Raw genomic sequence first — 21,277 nt, 5'->3', positions numbered from 1 at the left:
AGCGCACGAACGAACGAACGGCCGCATGCGTTCGGTCCCCGTCTAAATATACCGCACTTTCATTCGTTCGTTCGTTCGTTCGTTCGTTCGGTCGTTCGTTCGGATAATGAATACGCACCTTAAATCTGAAAGCGCACGCAGGCGAACGCCTTTGATGTACGGACTCGAAGCGGATGGTCGAGCGCACGACCGAACGAACGGCCGCATGCGTTCGGTCCCCGTCTAAATATACCGCACTTTCATTCGTTCGTTCGTTCGTTCGTTCGTTCGTGCGGATAATGAATACGCACCTTTAGATTTTCGGTATATGATTCTTTAATAAAACTCACCTTTATTTTTTTCTTAGAATCCAAAAATCAATTAATATATAGGGTGTTCCATTAGAAAAAACAAAACTTTGATTTGTAACTTTTTTTGGGGACACCCTGTATAATTCTATATATTTTTATAAAATGCTTTCAGTTAACTTACATATGCTGCCAAAATTTCATTTCGATACAAACTACCGTTCTCCTTGGAGTTTCCGCGGCGTATGAGAGGCGCCACCCTGTATGAAGCACAGGGTGTTCCATTTTCGTGCAATTTATGGGGTTTCTCGTTTATAAGTTGAGACACAAACATGCGATTTTCATATCACTGTGCGACTTTTTTATGAAACTAAAGATGCTCAATTCTTTCAATCAACGGTAGTACGGTGCTGTGAAAACCGTATCTTTGTATCTGTACTCGTAAACGAGAAACATACGAAAATGGGACACCCTGTACATGAAAAATAAGAGACAAATAAAGTATACAATAAGGTATATTTAGGAGAACAGATAATTGGTACTTTGTTTTTTTTGCAATAAAATTTTTATTACACAGAAAATATTTTTACGCCATAGAAATTGAAATAACTCATTGTATTTATTATTTTCTTAGTAATTATGGTTGTTTATTTATTCAAAAAAGGCGATGTCAAATACATTGCGGTGGACAATAATAATCTAGTTACAATTTCCAACAGCAATAATTTTTATTTCAGTTGAACCAAAAAGCCTAGTTGAAAAAAGTCTAGGGCTTGACCTCGCTAAAATTATCATCGATTGTCATTCTCCAGCTACCTTTGACACCGTTTTTTCTCTGTGGTATGGATGGGTATACCGTGTGATCTAAAAAAAATGGCGTCAGCGATGGCTATGAAATGAAGATCGCTGTCATTTTATATGTAAAATTTATGGGGAATATCATTGACGTTCTTTTCCAAGCCAACAGGACGATTTTTTTTTCGATTATACGGTACAATAACGTAAAACAAAGGATATATTATCTTATTTTATGTTTACTTATAACATCCAGTGTATACTAAAATATAATTTATTAAATAAATAATTTTACATTTGAATCTTTTACTTCAATTTATTTTTCTAGATTTTAGTATTGGATTTGCCGAATATTTATCTTCTGGTACTATAGATCTTCTTTTTCTGCCATTGACTACACCAAGTTGTAATAAGACTGGATTCGTAGAAGCTACAGCTGCTGCGCCTAGTATAGCCAATCCAGCTAGTGGAATTAGTATTTTCTTCAAAGCTAATGCCTAAAATTTTAACGTATAAATTAGTAGAATGTAAAATGTTTGGAGGAAATTACAACGAGTTATAACTCATCATACAGTTTCAGGGATCAGCCGCAGCCGTACCAAAATTTATTTTATTTTTATTTTTTTTTTAAATTTATTTTAGAAGGATGGACAACAGTTGGATCACAAAAATTACAGCATGGTACCAAAGAGTATTTTAATAAAATTATAATATCCACGAGGAATTAAGACTGAGACTACAGACCTGAGATGGGACCATGATATTAGGATATGGACCCAAATAGGTACTACAAAGAGGGTATCTAAATATAATATGTGATGGAGTTTCCACACTAATTGGAAAGTCCATTGTAATTCTAGAGTACTGTAGAGGAGAGAAAAATGTTTAAATAAAAGAACCCCAACTAAGGTAGTACCAAAATTAAAGGTAGAAATAATACATAATATACACACAACCAAACTTATATGGAATCATCTATTATTTTTCTAACTAAGTTTTGAGACGTATGAAAATTTTGTGTTTATGAATAAAACTCATTTCTTACCAATGACTTTTAATGAAAAATAATCCATATAGCAATAAAAAAAATAATCAGTTCCCAAAATAAACAAAATGGTATTTTTTTGGTTTCTGAAACGAAATTAAAATCTAAATTTTTAATGGCCAAAAAGCAAAAACAAAAAGAAAATTGACAATTTTAATATTCCTTGTTGCCACCTTTACATACATACATACATACCGCCATTACTCGCTGACGAGTATTTGACACGCATCAGAAGATGGTCACGCAAGGCGTTTTCTTTCATGAGCTTTTCTGTGACTGAAAAGCCCGATACGTGATGTTATCTGTCTACCGCACTCCAGACATTCAAAAATCTCATTGCTTTGTTGCCTCTTTACTTTTTTGTTGTCGCTCTTAACTGACTTTACAATTCTTCTCCATTCCATTCTATTGTGAGCTGCCTCTTTCCACTCATTCTGCTTGTTAATTCCTTTTAAGTTTTCGTGGAAAATATCCTTGAACCTTGTGAGTTGTCCACCCGGCCTCCTCTTACCGTCTACAAGCTCAACGTAAAGCAGAGATTTTGGTATGCGGTTTTCTTGCATTCTGCATACGTGATCAGCCCATCTTAAGCGGGACTTTGTAATCATGACTTCAATACTCTTGCAGTTAGCTTTTAGATACGTTTGAGACGTGATGGAACCATTTTATTCTTAAGAGTTGTCTAAGATGTCCCTGCTGCAACTTGTTTAATGCGTTCATGTGTCGGCGGTACGGCACCCAGGTTTCGCTTCCATATAACATGGTGGGAATTATTATCGCTCGGTACACCGCAAGTTTCGTTTTTGTGCTCAAGTCATGATTGTAGAAAACCCTGTCTTTTAATTTCCAGAATGCTCTTGAGGCGCTGCTAATCCTGTGCTGAATATCAGAGTCGATATTGGCCTTTTCCGAAATCAAACTGCCGAGGTAATTAAATTCCGCTACATATTCCAACAGTTCATCTCCGATCTTTATAGCATTGTTGTGATCTTCCGGGGGAGTGCATATGATTTTAGTTTTATCGATGTTCAGCTTAAGTCCCAAAGCCTCGTATGCCCATGTATATGTGTTCCACATTTCTTGCAATTGCTGTAACGTATTTGCAACTAGAGCACAGTCATCAGCGTATTGAAGTTCTGTGATGACTTTTGTACGTGTTTTTGCCCTGAGTCTTTTTATGTTGAACAGACCGCCGTCGTATCTGTATCTAATTTTTTAATTTTTTCTATATGTGGGTGCAGGCGGTTTGACATAATTTTTGCAAGAATTTTTCCTCCGATAGCCAGTAGTGAAATTTCTCGGTAGTTTCCAGTCTGATGCACTTCCTTTGTTCTTAAATATATTCACTATATTCGCGTTGCAAAAGTCCTGAGGTGCCTCTCCGCTTTCCCATATGACATCGAAGAGAGCCCTAAGATGACCAATAAGTTCTTATAAGTTCTTTGTGTTCTTGTGTTCTTATTCTTATAAGTTTTATAAGTTGCCACCTTTAGCCTTTATGCAAGCTTCTATTCGCGCTGGCATGCTTCCTATTAAATTCTCAACGTTTTCTTGGGGTATGTTTTCCCATTCTGCTAATGCTGCATCAATAAGCTGTGCAAGATTTCCTGGATAGTTTTGACGAGCTATAACCCTTCTTTTGAGCTAGTCCCACAAGTGTTCGATAGGGTTTAGATCTGGTAAACATGCAGGCCAGTCCAAAACTATGAAACCTTCCGTTTCAAGACATTCTCTAGTCACTCTGCTGGTATGGGGAGGTGCACTATCGTACAAGAAGTTAAAATTATAACCAATTGCAGCTCTCCGAAGACTAACGATTGGGTCTAGCACCAAGTCAACATATCTCCGACCCGTTAAAATTTGTTGAAGTGGTAACAAAGTCGCGCTCGTCTTTCTGGAGCTCTGAGAACCCGAATTCGATGGTTATCTGATCTTAGGCCAATTCTGATCTCATCCGAAAAAAGAATATTTTGCCAATTCTCAGTTGTCCAGTTTTGATGTTGAAGGCATCAATTTAGCCGGTCAATTTTATTTTGCCGAGATAACTGTGGGATCCGTAACTCTCTCCTACTGTAAAATCCTCGAGCACGAAGCCTTTTTGTTATGGTTTCAACTAAAACGTTCACACCGGTAGCTGCCAGAAGTTGTCTTTGTAGCTGTAGGATGAGAAACATTGGGATTTATTCTAGCAATTTGGCCCACAAGGCGGTCTTGTTGTTCAGTTGTGAGTCTTTGACGACTTTGCCTATCCTTGTGTGTTCCTAATTCCAAGCACCTTGCATATGTTTTCGATACAACACCCTGGGTAACACCTACTATCTCTGCTACGTCTCTTTGGAGCATTTCTTGTTCGGTGAGAGCAATAATTCTTCCCCTCTATACAGGGTGTCCCACTAAGAATAGCTCTCGGCTGTATCTCGGAAAGTATTAGCCATAGCGGCTGCGGAAAAAATATTTATAACTAAAGAGGCTATGGGAAATTGCTGGAAATTATTTTCAAGTTTATAGAACGACCGCTGCAAGAAAAAATAAGAAAATGGAGTTTTTACACAATTTTGCCTAGATAAGGTGTACTATAAGTAACAGCTTCATAATCTTCAGTAAATTTTGAATATTTTTTGTTAGAGCCATTTTCCCCTATCTAGTGGTGGGGGAAGGTTAGATCTGTTTTATTTGAATATTAATAACTCAGGACTGGATGATCGGAATCCAACAAGCGAGGGCTCGTTTAAAAGAGCGTTTCTTACTCTATATTGTACCATGTAAACAATAATAATAAGCTTTTGAACGTAGACGCTAGGGGGCGTTGTCTTACAATTTAACAAACATTGCGCATTTTTTCAAAAACATTAAATGCAATAGTATATGTAATTTTAGCTGATAGTAAAGAGTAGTAAAAGCTTAAAATCCAGCGAAAACCGCAACATGATATCTTCTTTCAAACCGAAGATATTAGCAAAATTATAATAAATACCAAAAAATAAGCCCTTAATTACCTTACTTTTACAACACGGTATCAGTAGCCTTCTTGATTATGCCCATTCTAACCTAAAAATAAGATAGAAACAGTTAGTTTATTTTAAAATAGACGATATACCAGAATACCATAATACCAGATGTATTAATATCTAATAATTCAGATATTAATAATAGTGAACAAGAAACGATGATTCAGTGAAGTCATGTTTGTTAAATTGTAAGAAAGCGCCCTCTAGCGTCTACGTTCAAAACCTTATTATTATTATTATGGTATAATATAGAGTAAGAAACACTCTTTTAAACGAGCCCTCGTTTGTTGGATTCTGATCATCCAGTCCGGAGTTATTAACATTTAAATAAATATAGATCTAACCTTCCCCCACCAGTTTATTTTAGCAGATATGGGAAAATAGTTCTAACAAAAAAAATCCAAAATTTACTGAAGATTATGAAGCTATTATTTATAGTACCCATTATCTAGGTAAAATTGTGTAAAAGATCTATTTTCTTATTTTCCATAGCAGTTGCGTCACCTAGCGGCCGTTTTACAAACTTGAAAATAATTTCCAGCAATTTCTCATAGCCCCTTTAGTTATAAATATTTTTTCCCTATAAATAAGCCCTACGACTAATACTTTCCCAGATACAGCCGAGAGCTATTCTTAGTGGGACACCCGGTACATCTGTTAATCCAACATAAGGCATTAATTTATTTTTTGGATCGAATGAAAATTACCGGACAATCGTGATTTTACTACTGAATACAAAATTCAAAAGAAAATAAATCGCAGTAGTCGTTTATTCTTTATTATCATGTTTATTTACAACAAAAAGCCTTATCTTAAAGTCGTATGCCAATTTTTATCCTTGCAAGAAATTTAGTCAGAAATAAAGAGTGATTCCATATAAGTTTGGTGGTGTGTATATTTTAGTGTACCTACCTTTTGAATACCACCTCCTTGATGACCTTCGTGTTCGGGAATGTAGCTATGATGGGGTTCTATGTAACCTCCTTCTGAGGAGGGGCCATATGAAGGACCATAGTGGGATCCGTAACTAGAACCGTAACTACTTGGCCTATAAAGGTTTCCACCGTATAGGCCATCGTAGTTTCCTGAAATTTTCAGTATAATTAAAAAAAAAATAGGATATAAGTATTATAATTATTATTATTTTATGCTTTAGGAATTGCGTTCTCACCTGAGTGTCCGTATCCACTCGGTCCTGAAGGAATATATCCGCCATGCCCGTTGGCTAAACCAGGGTCGTATTCTGAAAATATTTTAAAATTATTATGCAGTTTTAGATGCATATTCCTAAAAACAAAATATTTAAATGAACAAAACACTATACTATACTACTTTTTTTTGTATAAATAAACGACATTTTTTGAAAAAATATTGTACTTTTATTATACACTGTATTTTATAATAAAATCCATAGTATGAAATTTTTATTGTTAAATTTTAATTAAACGTAGGTAGATTCTGTGTTCTGTGGGGAAAATGGGGAAACACTAGAACACCTAATCACTATGTGCGCCGAGACGACAACCATAAACTTTGGTACGATTGATATAGGATGTAAAACCGTCTGAGATACTAGCTTTTGTCAAAGCCCTGAGACTGTATGATGAGTTATAACTCAAGAAAAGGGGACAGAGTAGATCTACAGGGTGTTTCAAAAAATATGTGCCATCTCTCGTGGGGAAATTCCTTACGTAAAAATAAGATTTATTTTCCATATCAACATAGGTCCGATTCTGAGCTCCGTCACGTTGGAACCCGCTTTCAAGTAAAGTTTTCGATTTTTGGCTTATTATTAACCACAAACGATGCAATTGTTTGTAGTAAATTCAATTTTTTTGTAGTACTAATAATTAGCCAGAAAAAGTAAACAATGTAATAAAGAGAAAAAATATTGTTTTAACAAATGTCTAAAAACCTTCAAAATCGTTTGTAGTTTTATGTAGTAGCAAAAAAAACAATAAAAGATTCTTGGAATTAGTAAATTATAGTAAAATTTGAAAATTAACATAGTTTGACATAATGTCTTTAGTTGTACACAAACTACAAACGATGCAATTGATTGTAGTAAATTCAATTTCTCCGATTCTGCTTTGTTTCCTAGCTACAGGGTGATAAAGTCTTAATAATCTTTCGATTTATTATAATTTTCTTCCAAGTACTTTTAGCGATTTGAATGAAATTTCGAGGGTAAAAATTACTATATTTTAATGCTAAAAAAGTGGCGACAAATTCATCAGGGACGTGCATATGGGTTATCACTGGAATATTTTTAAAAAAAAACATGTGCGCCACTGACTTTTTTTCTTTCGATATCAAAATTGTGTAGGCCGTTTAATGCCAATTAAAAGTTATCTCTTGATATTTTGTCGAATTCGGCCTCCTTGATGAGATAAATACAATTTTATTAATCAAAATTAATAAAATTAAAATAAAATTAATAAATTATAATATATTTTACCTAATAATATTATTAAATATTATTACTATTAGTCCAACTTACAGCAATTTCAAATAAAAAATAATGGCATTTAAAAGAACTACAAAAAAACATCCTGTAACTCTAAAACTATGCATTTTCATATCCATGTTTATAGGAACTTTTTTTCATATTTTTTGTGGAGGAATAAATGACTACTTATTTAAAACTTATTAAACGCAAGTTAATGATATTAAAATTTTTTAAAGGTTGCTATTAGACTTGGATCAAGGCATATTAATAAAATTGCGTTTATCTCATCAAGGAGGCCGAAATCGACAAAATATCAAGAGACAACTTTTAATCGGCATTAAGCTGCTTAAACTCTTTCACTAATAAGAGAAAAAAAAGTCAGTGGCGTACATGCCTTTTTTAGAAAGATATTCCAGTGATACCCGATATGCACGTACCTGGTGAATATGTCGACACTTTTTTAGCGTTAAAATATGTCGCATATATAGAAATGTTTACCCTCAAATTTAATTCGAAACGCTAAAAGTACTTTTAGTAAATTATAATAAATCGAAAAAATATTAAGATTTTAACACCCTGTAGCTACAAAACAAAGCAGAATCGGACCTATGCTGATATGAAATATAATCCTTATTTTAAAGTGAGCCCTACAAGAGATGGCACATGTTTTTTTGAACACCCTGTATAAGGTCGTAGTGATTAACTTTCCTCCTCCCATAGAATCTACATCTAAAAATTTATTAAAAAAATACAGTTCTAACCAGGGTAGGGTGGCCCAGGTCTACCATCCGCATAGTACCGATCACTCGAACCTCTGTTCCAAAATCCTCTTCTTCTAGTTTCGGCAGAAGATTCGTTTTCTTGGAAAGATGACTTGTGTTGGGTTGTTCCTCTTTTATCTTTTTCGGTAAGCAGTGTCTGAAAAGTATTACAATACGATTAGTTTTGAAAAAAGCTAGTAATTTTTTTTATACATAAAACAAGATTTTTCTTAATTATGGGTCGATTGGGACCAAACTCATCTTAATACAAAGGGTATAGCCGGATTAATATGGGAAATCTGCCACCGCGGCTTTTTTAAGCTTGAATCCCTACCTATAAAAAGTAAATTAATTTTGTGTGGCGACCTGAATATTGACTTTTCCAGTGTGTGTGCAGCTAAGGAGTCTCTCCAGTCCATTTTTCATTCTTTTGGTATACTCATGCATGTTGACTCACCAACTACAATAACTAAAACTGGCTCTAGTACTATAGACTATGTCGTGTCGTCTTTTGACCCGGAATTCGTTGACTGTAGAGTCCTTTACTCAGGTTTCTCTGATCATGAGGCAGTATTGACAAAGTTTTTGCTAAAATCCAAATGCAAAAATACCTCGCGCAAATTGGGCCGTATTTTTTCGGATGAAAATTTTCTAAATTTTCACCACCTATGTCTAACAACAGAGTGGGTTGTCCTCTCGGCTGACGTCGATTCCGAATTTTCTAGATTTATGGATACCTTGTCTAATCTGGCGTACAAGGCGTTTCCTCTTAGGCCTATCAAAAGTAAACAAGGTATACCCTGGTCTACTACAGGCTTGCGTATATCTGCAAAGAACTTAGCGCTCATTATCTCACCTTAAGAAATTCACGAACAGCGTCTTCTTTCATAATTACGTGAAACTTTATAGAAAGGTTTATCGTAAGACTATGAAAGCTGCCAAAGACATTTATTATAATGCGAGGCTAGCCAAAGCCGGTAATGTCGCTAAGGAGACTTGGGCTATTGTAAATGACTTAAGGAATAAGACTTCTTCGTCTGGCACAGTCTTTAATTCACCTGAAGATTTAAACACTTATTTTGTTAATGTGGCTAAAAATTTAGTGAACACCATAACTCCTTCCCATGATTCACTTTCATATCTCCCTAAAGCAAATGAGAATTTACACAGTTTCTTCCTCACGCCCGTAGTATTAGATGAGCTCCGTAGTACAATTAATAGTATTAAAAACAAATCCTCATCTGGGACTGATGGGCTTACTCTCAAAATGTTCTCTGAACTTCCTGAATGCACATTAAACCATCTTACTACTTTAATTAACGAGTCATTCCAAAAAGGAGTTTTTCCAAACTGTCTTAAGACAGCAATAATTATTCCTCTGTATAAAGGAGGTGATAAAGATGAAGCTTCGAACTATCGCCCAATTGCACTCCTGCCCACATTATCTAAGATCATTGAAAGATTGGTTAAAAAAAGGTTTCTATCTTTTCTCCTTAAATATAAAATACTTACTACCCATCAATTTGGATTTCTAAGTAACAGTTGCACAAATGATGCTATGTTCGACCTTTTTAATAATGTATACTCTAGCCTGAATAACCATCACTCTACAGATACAATTTTCTGTGATTTCTCTAAGGCTTTCGATTGTGTAAATCATAATATCTTAATTAACAAATTGCAATACCATGGTTTCAGGGGAGTGCCGCTCGAATGGCTTAAGTCATATCTTGGCAACAGAAGGCAGCTTGTGAGGATTGATACGTCTATGTCTTCTTTGTAAGCCTATAGAATGTGGTGTCCCTCAGGGTTCAGTACTTGGCCCTATTTTATTTCTGGTGTTTATCAACGACATTGCAAATCTAGACATTAGCGGTAAAATCTGCCTCTTTGCGGACGATACTAGTTTCACTTGGAGCGGCCCAGATGTTGCGGCACTATATGATACTATATCCAGTGACTTACGCACCATTAAGTCTTGGTGCGATTCTAATCTCCTATGCCTCAACCTATCAAAAACTAAAGTTTTGTCATATAAAAGTACTATACCAACCTTTTGTACTTAATAACACTACTATTGACGTCGTGGACTCTGTGAAATTCTTAGGACTTCTTGTAGACAACTCGTTAAAATGGGACTTTCACATTGAAGCTCTATCAAAGAAACTAAGCGCTGCCTGTTTTGCGCTAAGAACAGTTTCTAAGGAACTTAACTTCTCAACCTCTAGAATAGCCTATTATGCCCTTTTTGAGTCACATCTTCGTTATGCCCTTCCATTCTGGGGTACTTGCTGCGCAACAAAATTTGATCGTGTTTTCAGACTTCAAAAGAGAGCAGTTCGATATTTATTTGGACTGAACAGTAGAACTCACTGCCAGAATTTCTTTAAAAATTTGAAAATACTGACTCTTTCTTCTTTATTCATTTTTGAATCCGTTTGCTTAATCCGCAAGCACATATCTGCTATTCCCGAAAGGCCATCTCATAACTATCCACTTAGGAATGCAGAGCACGATCTTTATCTGCCAACCCCGAGCTCAGAACTAGTTAAAGGTTCAATACTGTACAATGCCAAAAAAATGTACAATCATCTGCCTTTGAATATCAAATCGCTTTCATTCTTTCCCGCATTTCGCAAAGCTCTAAAATCATACCTACTGGAGAGAGCCCTATATGCGGTAAACGACTTTTTGTTGATGTTTAATTATGAACAATTTTGAATTTTAAAATTTTGATTATCTCACACACTGGTCAAAGGTCAAGTATTTAATATTTTATAACTTTAAAATTATATCTATTTACTGCGTACTGTTCTAAAATTGTCCATGTATATTCTTTTTGTAATTTTAAAGACTTAAATTTTTTTGAATTGTATTATTTGTATTGTGTATTTTTTGTTGTTTGTATTTTTTGTGATTTTGTTGTTTGTGAGTGCTTTGTCGATGAAGCTGTTTTGGCTTTTTGCACAATAAAGCGTTGTTTGTTTGTTTGTTTGTTTTGGTGTCGAATCAAAATAATTCACCTAAAATTTTAGCTTTTTAACTCAAACGGTTTTCGAGATTCTCAAAAAAAACTGTTTTTTCAATTTTATTTTTATAAAAATATGAAGGCTTCAAAAGTAATTAATGATTATTTTTTTTCTGATTCTTAGAAGTCTAAGACATGCAAAAATAATATGATCATGATGCTTAAGCGAAAAGCCGATTTTTAGTGGAGGCAAGAAAAATAAAATCTTAATTTTTTTAACTTTTGTTAAATATGTCACTCACTAAAAATCGTCAGAAAATGTCTTTTATACTCCTTTACATTCAGGATTTTTTAGAATTTTTTGAAGTGATGGAACAATATGAAAAAAATTAAAAACTCGTTTTTTTCTAAAATCTTCTGTTTTAACTAACACATATTTTTCTTTTTTTTAAAGTGCGTTATCCTTGCCAGAAATAGACGTAAAGATTATTATAAAAAAATTGGCGCCGGGAGGCACGTATAGCCGCCCATACTAAAATATGTTAATAAAAAGTTGGTAGGGAGTTCTTTTGTTTCAAAGTAAAGGAATTTTTCCAATATTTTTTTTATCTCAAAAACTGCGACTTTGACTGATTTTTGATGTTATTACAAATTTTGTTGCAAATATTATTTCTAATCTTAAATTGAAAACCGCGTTTCACTAGCTACTGTAATTTTGGAGTTTCCTCTCCCATACCTCCTTACCAACCCCCCACCCCCACCAAAAACTAATGGCCAGATTCTCGGATGCCACAGTATTTTTGTGCCAAATTTGGTTAAAATCGGTTTAGCGGTTTTTGGTTTGGACGGACGGACGGACGGACGGACACCATGAAAATATTTTGTATTTAGGTCATTTATGACCCAAATAACTAATTTTGAGTGAAATTAAAAAAACTTTTTTTTGCCGATCTTAATAGCCTACCATATCTGTTGGTATGGTCGGCTAAAAATGAGTCCGACTTTTGACACATATCAGCCCAAGTCTAGAGGAATCGTTTAAAACCATTTTCAAAACAGTGGGAATTTTTTCCACCAATAGACCTTTTTTTAACTAATTTGACTGGGGTCTGGGGTAATGTGTAAAGCTTCATTCAGAACCTCGCGATTAGTGGAATAAATTAGTGGTTTCAATTATTACACTTTATACTTTTTAGTTTACGATCATTCACAATGTCTAAAAACACAATTAAAATTAATAGAATATCCTAGCAACAGCTTGCTGTAGTCAGTTGTATCCATAGAGAAATCGTAATATTTAGCTTATAAAACAATCAACTTTTGATTTCTAACCACCAATTCCCTTGATGGATGATAGTCAAAGGCCAAATAATGATATTTCTCGCAAATTTTGAAGTATAATTAGTGCAAAAGTTAAAAGGTTATTAACTTTTTCTACTAATTGAAAATTCCTAACACTAATTTTGACGTTCTGAATTCTCTTACATTGAAATTAGAGGAACAAACTTAACGCTAGCTTAAACGCTAATTGAAACCACTAATTTATTCCACTAATTGCGAGGTTCTGAATGAAGCTTAAATACTAATATTACCTTTTTTTCTATCGTATTTGACACACTGTAACTTTCACTGATAGTCATTACAATAAACATGGAAACTATAAAACACTTCATTTTTATTTTCTACTGCAGCTCGCACTACGCTAGTTGCCAGCCATGGACTGAAACAAAAAATAACGAGTTATAATAATAATTTCAGTTTTATATGACCTGGATGTGCAAATCTTTTCCGATAACATATTTTTATTGTCTTTTTTGTTCAATTTTGTCGTTTTCGTCGACTCTTCGAAGGTGACATTTTCTCTATTATATATCGCCAACGAGCCGTAATGCCGAGGACTTCCAGCTTATTTTCGAGCAATTTTCGTTTATTCCGTTCCTTTTCCGAGTCAAATGTGTATACGTTGTGCTAAGCGTCAAGATCATTTTCTTTATTTTCTTTAGGAAGCGGTGAGAGCGTAGATAATTCTGCATATACCGATGTGGTCATCTAAATTGCGTGGTTTGGATTTTAACGGGTAAGATAGTGACATAGACGGCTTAACAGGGTTGCCACAAGAAAATTTTTGATTGTGCAGAACTTGACCATAAGAATGTGTTGCATTGTGTAGCCATTCATGACCAATAACTGTAAACTTTACAACAAGACGTACGTTCGTCAAATTTTAAAGCATGATTACTAGTCTTAAACAACGCTTTATTGTACAAAAAGCCAAAATAGCTTAATCGACAAAGCATTTACTGAACAAACAAAAGCACAAAAAGAAATTTCAATCAAAGAAGGAAGAGTCAGTATTTTAAAATTTTTAAAGAAATTCTGGCAGCGAGTTCTACTGTTCAGTCCTAATAAATATCGAACTGGTCTCTTTTGAAGTTTGAAAATACGATCAAACCTTGTTGCGCAGCAAGTACCCCAGAAAGGAAGGGCATAACGAAGATGCGACTCAAAAAGGGCATAATAGACCATTCTAGAGAGGGTTTCTAGATAGGGCATAATAGACCATTCTAGAGAGGGTTTCTAGATAGGGCATAATAGACCATTCTAGAGAAGTATTCTTAGAAACTGATCTTAGCACAAAACAGGCAGCGCTTAGTTTCTTCGATAAAGCTTCGATGTGCAAGTCCCATTTTAACAAGTTGTCTACAACAAGTCCTAAGAATTTCATAGAAACCACGACGTCAATAGTGGTGTTATTAAGTACAAAAAGTTATATAGTACTTTTATATAACAAAACTTTAGTTTTTGAAAGGATGAGGCATAAGAAATTAGAATCGCACCAAGATTTAATGGTGCGTCACTGGATATAGTATTATATAGTGCCGTAACATCTGGGCCGCTCCAAGTGAAACTAGTATCGTCCGCAAAGAGGCAGATTTTACCGCTAATGTCTAGAATTGCAATGTTGTTGATTAACACCAGAAACAAAATAGGGTCAAGTACTGAACCCTGGGGGACACCACATTCTATAGGTTTACAAGAAGACATAGACGTATCAATTCTCACAAGCTGCCTTCTGTTGCCAAGATATGACTTAAGCCATTCGAGCGGCACTCCCCTGAATCCATAGTATTGCAATTTGTTAATTAAGGTATTATGATTTACACAGTCTTACTTACGACTTACTACGACTTGTTTGTATACGTCAATATATTCATTTCCCATTTCATTTCCTCTCATGCCAGCAAGGATTGCAGTGACGTCAAAATTGATGCCGCGAAACTAACAATTTTATGGATAAAGTAAGAAAATCAGCTTTTGTCAGCTGATTTACTGTTCTGGTATTATTTTTTATACGAAATATGTAAATTCTCAAAATGTGTAGCTCGGGCGATTGTTGTGTAGCTGTGCAATATTGAAACAAATGTATAGCAAAGTTATTTGGTCACACATTCATATTTTTATTAAATTTAATAAAACTCAATCTATTTAAAATATTTTTTACCGAGCCTGTTATTTTTTAGGCCATCTAAAATTACTCGGAATTGATATTTTATTGCGTTGAAAGAAAACATGATATACAATGTACCAAAAGGGAGCAAGCTTAAAAGCTTACCGTATCTTGATATCCTACAGATCCTTTGGGAGTGCCAATATCATCCTTTTAAGACCTAAAGAGATACAGTGTTGATAAAATTGAGTTTGTCGTCCATCGCTTGTCAACTACTGTCATGCATATCCATAATATTTCTTGCCTCGTATAAAAAGGCCAAGGGAAGGGTCAACTACTATTTTAATATTCGAACATTATCGACTGAATATTAACTTCACTTCTTTTCTTCATTTCTATATCGATATAATAAATAAAAAAAGAGCTATAATTATATTTTACATAAAAATATTGTATCTTATTTCTATATATTATAAAATATTATATAAAATATATTTACTACAATAAATATCAAAAATACTTAATCATAAGTATCTATGGTTGGTACCCCTACCCGATAAGTCGAAAATCCTAGGGAAATAAACGAATTTTTCGTTCATTTTCCACGGCGTCTTTTTCTGGAGTGTGTAATATTCATTCCATAGGTACATGTGGGAATGTGGGATACGATAGTCTTCCTAATTCGGTAGGGAAGAACGAGAAAAAAGGGGCGCAAATTTGATTTCGAAATGGTTATTTTTTCTACGTTTTTTACTACGTTTTGATTTGGGGAAGGGGATGTTATTACAATATGCGACGTCGTTTACAAAAATTGTTTGGCGTTATGCGTTATTGTAGATGGCAACCCTATGTGTTTTTTATGTTTCGGGAAAATATGTTCTATTTCATGCAGTTTAGGAGGGCCAAAAGATCGTCATCGTCTAGTCTGTACATGTGGATATTTAAATATGGGATACAGTAACTAGGGTTCAGAACCGGGGAAGTCCGGTACCTAAAGAACTGAGAATTCCCGGTTCTTTTGAGACATCAAAGAACCGAGATTCGAAATTATTAATTCCCGGTTCTTTAGGTACTTTCGGAACTCGGTGATAATAATTAAAAACATGTTTTTTGTTACGTGCGAAAGACTTTTGATACTGTCTAGCGGTCGAAATCAAACTGTTCTAAATAAGTAGTGATGCTGTCTCTTACTGTTCTTCTAAAGTTATTTTGAAGTTTCTATAATGTTTATTAGCAATTATTGAAGTTTAAATAAGTTATTTTATTTTTTAGTATAATATTGCTGATTGCTGAATGTATTAGTTATGTTTTTTTTGTGTTGTTTTTATAGGCATTTGCATCTTTAATTGAAAATTGAAAAAGTTAAGTTTTTTTTCTAATTTAGTTGGTTTCGAGGTTGGTTGATGTTGTTTAATGTAATTTTTAAGCTACCTTTGTGTTTTCCTTTTTTTTTCGCTTGTGTTCATGTTTACTTTCTCATGATTGAATAATTATATATTATTTTCATCTAAAACTCAATTATTTATCGGTTTTACTTTTGAGAAACCATCCCTTGCTTGCTAATAATTGACGAACTCCACAATCATTGAACGAAAATATTTCAGCACGGTTCCGGAAACTCTAATTAATACTACAGGATACTACCAATTAGGGTTCAGATCTTTTTGGCCATCACAGAACCGGGCCTCGGAAACAATAATTAAAAAATTACTTCTTTTTGTTACGTGAGAAAGTCCTTTAATACTTTCTAGCAATCGAAATCACACTCTTCTAAATAAGTAATGATGCTATTTCTTATTGTTCTTGCTTCTTTTCTCTTTTGAAGTTCCTGTAATATTTATTATGTTAGGTTTTAATAGATATTTGCATTTTTAATTCAATATTTTAGGGCTTTTGTCATAAATTCAATTAAGTTGGTTTATTTTGTTTGATGTGAAATTTAAGTTACCCATACTGTTTCCTTTATTTGTGTTCATGTTAATTTTTTCACGACTGATTACTTAATAATTTAATATTATTTTAATTAAAACGGCTCGAAAAACAGCTCCGGATCCGGAAACCCTAACATTAAATATTTAAATATTAATATAACAAAATTTAAAAAAAAATCAAAAACATTTCAAATTGTCAATTTTTTTTTTCACGAAAAAAACCTTATAGATGTCTTTCTGGGGTCGAAATATACCACCCCTAAAAATATTTGCACTTATATAAGACTCACCCTGTATATGACAAAGGGAGGAAAGGCGACGGCGTATACATTCCCCATTTAATAACAATTCGAGCCATTTGCATAACTCACGGCCATTAATTTGACCGGACCATATAGTAATCGCGATGCGGCGGACCGCATGCATTCGCATTACTTTGTCCGCGGGGCACAGGGGGCGCAGTGCCCCCCGTAATTATGTCTCGATGGGCGCCACTTGCGGCCTCTGGAAGCATTTCATGTTCAAATAACGCGAATTTTATGAGCCTGCTATCAAAATACCATGGGCGGAAAATGTGGTTTACCCTAATAGGTTTAGGCGTGGATATTATACGATTAATTTAATAATTGATCAAGGAAATCCATTGAAACTTAATAATTTAGGCCTCAAGTTCCAAAACCAGTCTTATGAAACTCCCAAAAATATTGTTTCGAGATAATACGCAAAAACTGTTTTAGCAAATGTTTGTAGAGTTATTTTACAATAAACGTGTCCATTGAGTAAAATCATTGTTTTGTACTGTTTTTTTTTCTAGAAATATAAATTAATATACAGGGTGGTCCGAACTGTATTCCGGAAACTTCGGCAGCATATTCTGCAGATAAAAATAAGTAAAAAAAGTTCGTATAAATGTATGTCCTAAAATGCTTAGTTTCGGAGATACAGGGTGTAGTTTTTTGGCATAAGAAATTTGATTTTGATTCATATGACTCCTACTTGTAGAAGGCGCCACCTACATATTTTTTAACTGGTTTGAAGAGTAATAACTTTTCGTCCGTACCTGTATAAAACAACCGAATAAAAAAATATGCATTTACGATGGCGACGTTTTTTACGTAAAATAAGTCTCTTGGTAAAAAAATGGTTTTCGAGATATTTGGAATTGAAATTATCAATACCTGTCATCATTGACATAAATTAAACATGTTGACTAAATAATTATTAGACCGAAATCATAAATTTTAAATGTTTTTGTGCTAAAAGTTCAACAGAAACTGTTTTATTATAATTTTTTCGAAGAAAACATTTGTGATTAATTTTTAAAAATCTACTCAACACGTTTATTTTTTGTCAATAATGACATGTATTGACTACCTCCATTCTAATTACCTTGAGAACGGTTGTTCGTAGCATTTTTGACCAAGATCACGCAAATGTATATTTGATCACTCAGTAGTTTTATACAGTTATGGACATATAGTTATTACTTTTAAAAACAGTTAAAACATATGTAGATGGCGCCCTCTCCCTGTAGATGGCAAAAAAGAAAAAAAAATACAAAAATAATTGGGATAAGGCGGATTTTGTTGCAGTATGATGCATATTGTGGGTTTTACTACAGCAAGATATTTGCATCCTAACATGGAATTATTAGGTATGTTATTTTATTATAATTAGGTAAGGATTTGAAATGGGTAAGACGTTAGTAGATAGTAATATTATACTTGTGTAAAAAGCCTATGAAAAAAAAGCGAAATACAAAGGGATGAGACGGATTTTGCTGCAGTAATGTAATTTGTAGTGAATTTTATATAGAAATAGGAACAAAAAACACCCAGACACCAATTAATATGGTTCTCGGGATATTTGGTAGTAACCAAATATGGTAGTTAGTTCAGAAATTATTAAAAAAAAACGAAATATAAATTAAACTTCTACACCCTGTATTTGGGTATCTCCCAAAACAAATCATTTAAGCCATGATTTTATAAGATTTTTTTTACTCATTTTTATCTGCAGAATACCTTTTCCAATTATAGTTCGGACCACCCTGTATAACTACAAATTTCGAATTTTTTTCTGTATTTTCAATTTCGCGCTTTTACAGTGGCTGACAAATCAAAGAAGAAAAACCATCTTAAATACGTCTAGAATAAGATTTATGTGTTATCGACAAAGAAGGATATCAAAGCCAGAAAGCGTAATTGAAAAAATATATACAACCGGAGGCACACACGCGTATAAAAGAATCTTTCAGCGACCGCAAGATGTTACCATCTTGATGATGGATGGGAAGAAATAGCTTCAGAGTCGCAATACTGATACGTTTTGTGTAATTCGTCTTGTAATTTGTTACGTTTTTCGTTTTTAATTTCGAACGTCAAAAGGGAGAGCTAACTGCAAAACGATTGTTACCAGGAACGATCAATGAGTGATAAAGGAGAAGCAAATAGCAGTTGAGATCCTATTGAGACTATAGAATATCGCATGATCGAAAAAAACGGCTTAAATTGGCTGGAAAATGACAACCGATAACATACCATATTGGATATTGATATAGACCAAGAATACAAGGACTAATAACACCCGAGACCAAATTGTTACCATACATCCAAACAGTGTCGTGACATATATTTTTCATAAGAGAAATATTTTAACTGTATAATAAGCGGAATACCGTTATACTTAGAACTGGATGGCATGTGTCCATCAGCAGTGTACCATTAGCTGAAGAAGTATTGTGTTGGATTGCAAGACTATTCTCATCAAAAACAACTATTAAAATTATAGTAATTTAACTATAAGAGAAATATTTTAACTGTATAATAAGCGGAATACCGTTATACTTAGAACTGGATGGCATGTGTCCATCAGCAGTGTACCATGTACTGTATCTCCGAAACTAAGCATTTTAGGACATACATTTATACGAACTTTTTTATTTATTTTTATCTGAAGAATATGCTGCCGAAGTTTCCGGAAAACAGTTCGGACACCCCTGTATAGTAGGTGTCCGGAGTATTTAATTTTCGGCCTAAATACTCCTATCCCTGTCCCTGCTTTGATATGCTTGCATTTGAATAGCCCATACACTTCGGGTATTTTGTTTTGTTAAAACAAAATCACCAAAGTGTATGGGGGCCTTTAGGCATACTTTTAACACCATTCAATTAGCTACAATTTGTTGCCAAGCATTTTTTTGGCTATACGATATAGTTTTACAGATTATTACTTGCAAAATATCGAGAGCCATTAGAAATTGCCCCTCGCTCATTAAATTATAATTAAACAGTGCCTGCGGCGAAATAAAAGAGATGAATATTTTAATGGCTGGACCTTCCAAAACCGCCAAGAGACCAGGAAGGGTTTTTAGCAATAAAAAGTGGCGCACGGGGGGCAATTAGCTCCCGAATTTATTTCCCAGTCGTAACTCGACGCCAAGTGTCGTTGGAACAACATGCCGGCCGACGAAATTTGCATCACACATCGTAAATGGCCGACTGCACACCAGCCCCTACATACAAATTGGCCGAAATTTCCTCTAAGTGGAGGGTGGGGGATATATGTAGCTCTTATAGGGGGATGAAATATCGATCTATAGGAAGATACTGTAAAACCCGTTTAGGATTTGTATTTGTACGAAGCGATACAAACTCATTGAAATAGTTTGCTATTCTGATTTTTCTCGTTTGGCTGGCAGTATCTTGTCCAGGGTGAGTCAATGATAGCAAAGTCTATATTCTCATTTGTTTCAAGGTTTACAAAAAAATGGGTGTACAAGTTTCATTTTTATTTCGATTTTTTCCCAATAATTTTTGACGTTGGTGTCTGGGAGTTTTTTGATATGGGAAATTTTATTTTGGTGTCAATATGACTCCTCTTTGTAGTGGGCGCCACTTACATGTGTTTTAACTCTTTCGAAGAGTAATACATTTTATTTAAGAAATAATAAAATTCGAGAAATTTTTTTTTTTTAAATTAATCATAATTTTTTCTGCAAAAAATGATGATAAAACAGCTTCTTTGAACTTTTGGTACAAAAACATTTCAAATTTATGATTTCAGTCTAACAACTATTAGTTTAGTTTAGTTTATTTATTAGTAATAGCATACAAGAAAAGTATTTTTACAAGTCAAAAAAAATATATATAAAATGATAAAATTGATAAAAATTTAGTTTCTACAGTTTTTTTTTGTTGTTTTTACATTGCATCATTAATACACAAATTTGATAAAATAAAATTTATACAATTAAACACTAGAAAAATCATTAAAACCTTAAAATTAAAACAAATATGTATGTCAAATATATGTTATAAATGAACAGATACAACACACAAACTAACTTAGACAAAACAAATGAAATCACAGACTAAAGCTGGAACTGAAGTACTCCTCAAAAGAAAAAAATGCATTCATTATAAGGTAGTTTTTGATTTCTGTTTTGTACTGATTAAAATTAAGAGCCTTAATTCTAGCTGGTACCAGGTTATAAAACTTTATGCTCAAATATCTTGAACCATTCTTGGATCTCTCAAGCCGGCAAAAGTCCGGCTATTATTTCTTGTTGGGTAGCTGTGAAAAT

At 33.9% G+C, this 21,277-nt stretch overlaps 1 protein-coding gene across 1 annotated transcript; it reads right to left on the bottom strand.

Annotated features, from left to right (window-relative positions):
* Nucleotides 1-1,393: 1,393 nt before the first annotated feature.
* Nucleotides 1,394-15,022, bottom strand: LOC115883244. The gene is made up of 6 exons (XM_030901580.1): nucleotides 14,927-15,022; nucleotides 12,906-13,033; nucleotides 8,346-8,502; nucleotides 6,307-6,378; nucleotides 6,048-6,220; nucleotides 1,394-1,579 (listed from the first exon to the last, which is right to left on the bottom strand). The coding sequence occupies exons 2-6, from the start codon at nucleotides 12,984-12,986 to the stop codon at nucleotides 1,394-1,396; spliced, it is 669 nt and encodes a 222-aa protein (XP_030757440.1). The 5' UTR covers nucleotides 12,987-13,033; nucleotides 14,927-15,022.
* Nucleotides 15,023-21,277: the final 6,255 nt, after the last annotated feature.

This window comes from Sitophilus oryzae, unplaced genomic scaffold, assembly GCF_002938485.1.
Source record: "Sitophilus oryzae breed Bouriz unplaced genomic scaffold, Soryzae_2.0 scaffold_1840_pilon_pilon, whole genome shotgun sequence".
Lineage (NCBI taxonomy): Eukaryota > Metazoa > Arthropoda > Insecta > Coleoptera > Curculionidae > Sitophilus > Sitophilus oryzae.
The sequence above is the reverse complement of the archived record's forward strand: the minus strand, read 5'-3'. Positions and strand labels throughout refer to the sequence as shown.

Bases quoted from the DNA above. Each gene is read 5' to 3' on its own strand.
- LOC115883244 (XM_030901580.1), bottom strand. From the start codon at position 12,986: ATGAAGTGTTTTATAGTTTCCATGTTTATTGTAATGACTATCAGTGAA. The intron at 8,503-12,905 runs GTAATATTAGTA...AATACTTTTCAG, and splicing joins CAAATACGATAGAAAAAAAG to ACACTGCTTACCGAAAAAGA. The intron at 1,580-6,047 runs GTAGGTACACTA...TTAAAATTTTAG, and splicing joins AAGGAGGTGGTATTCAAAAG to GCATTAGCTTTGAAGAAAAT.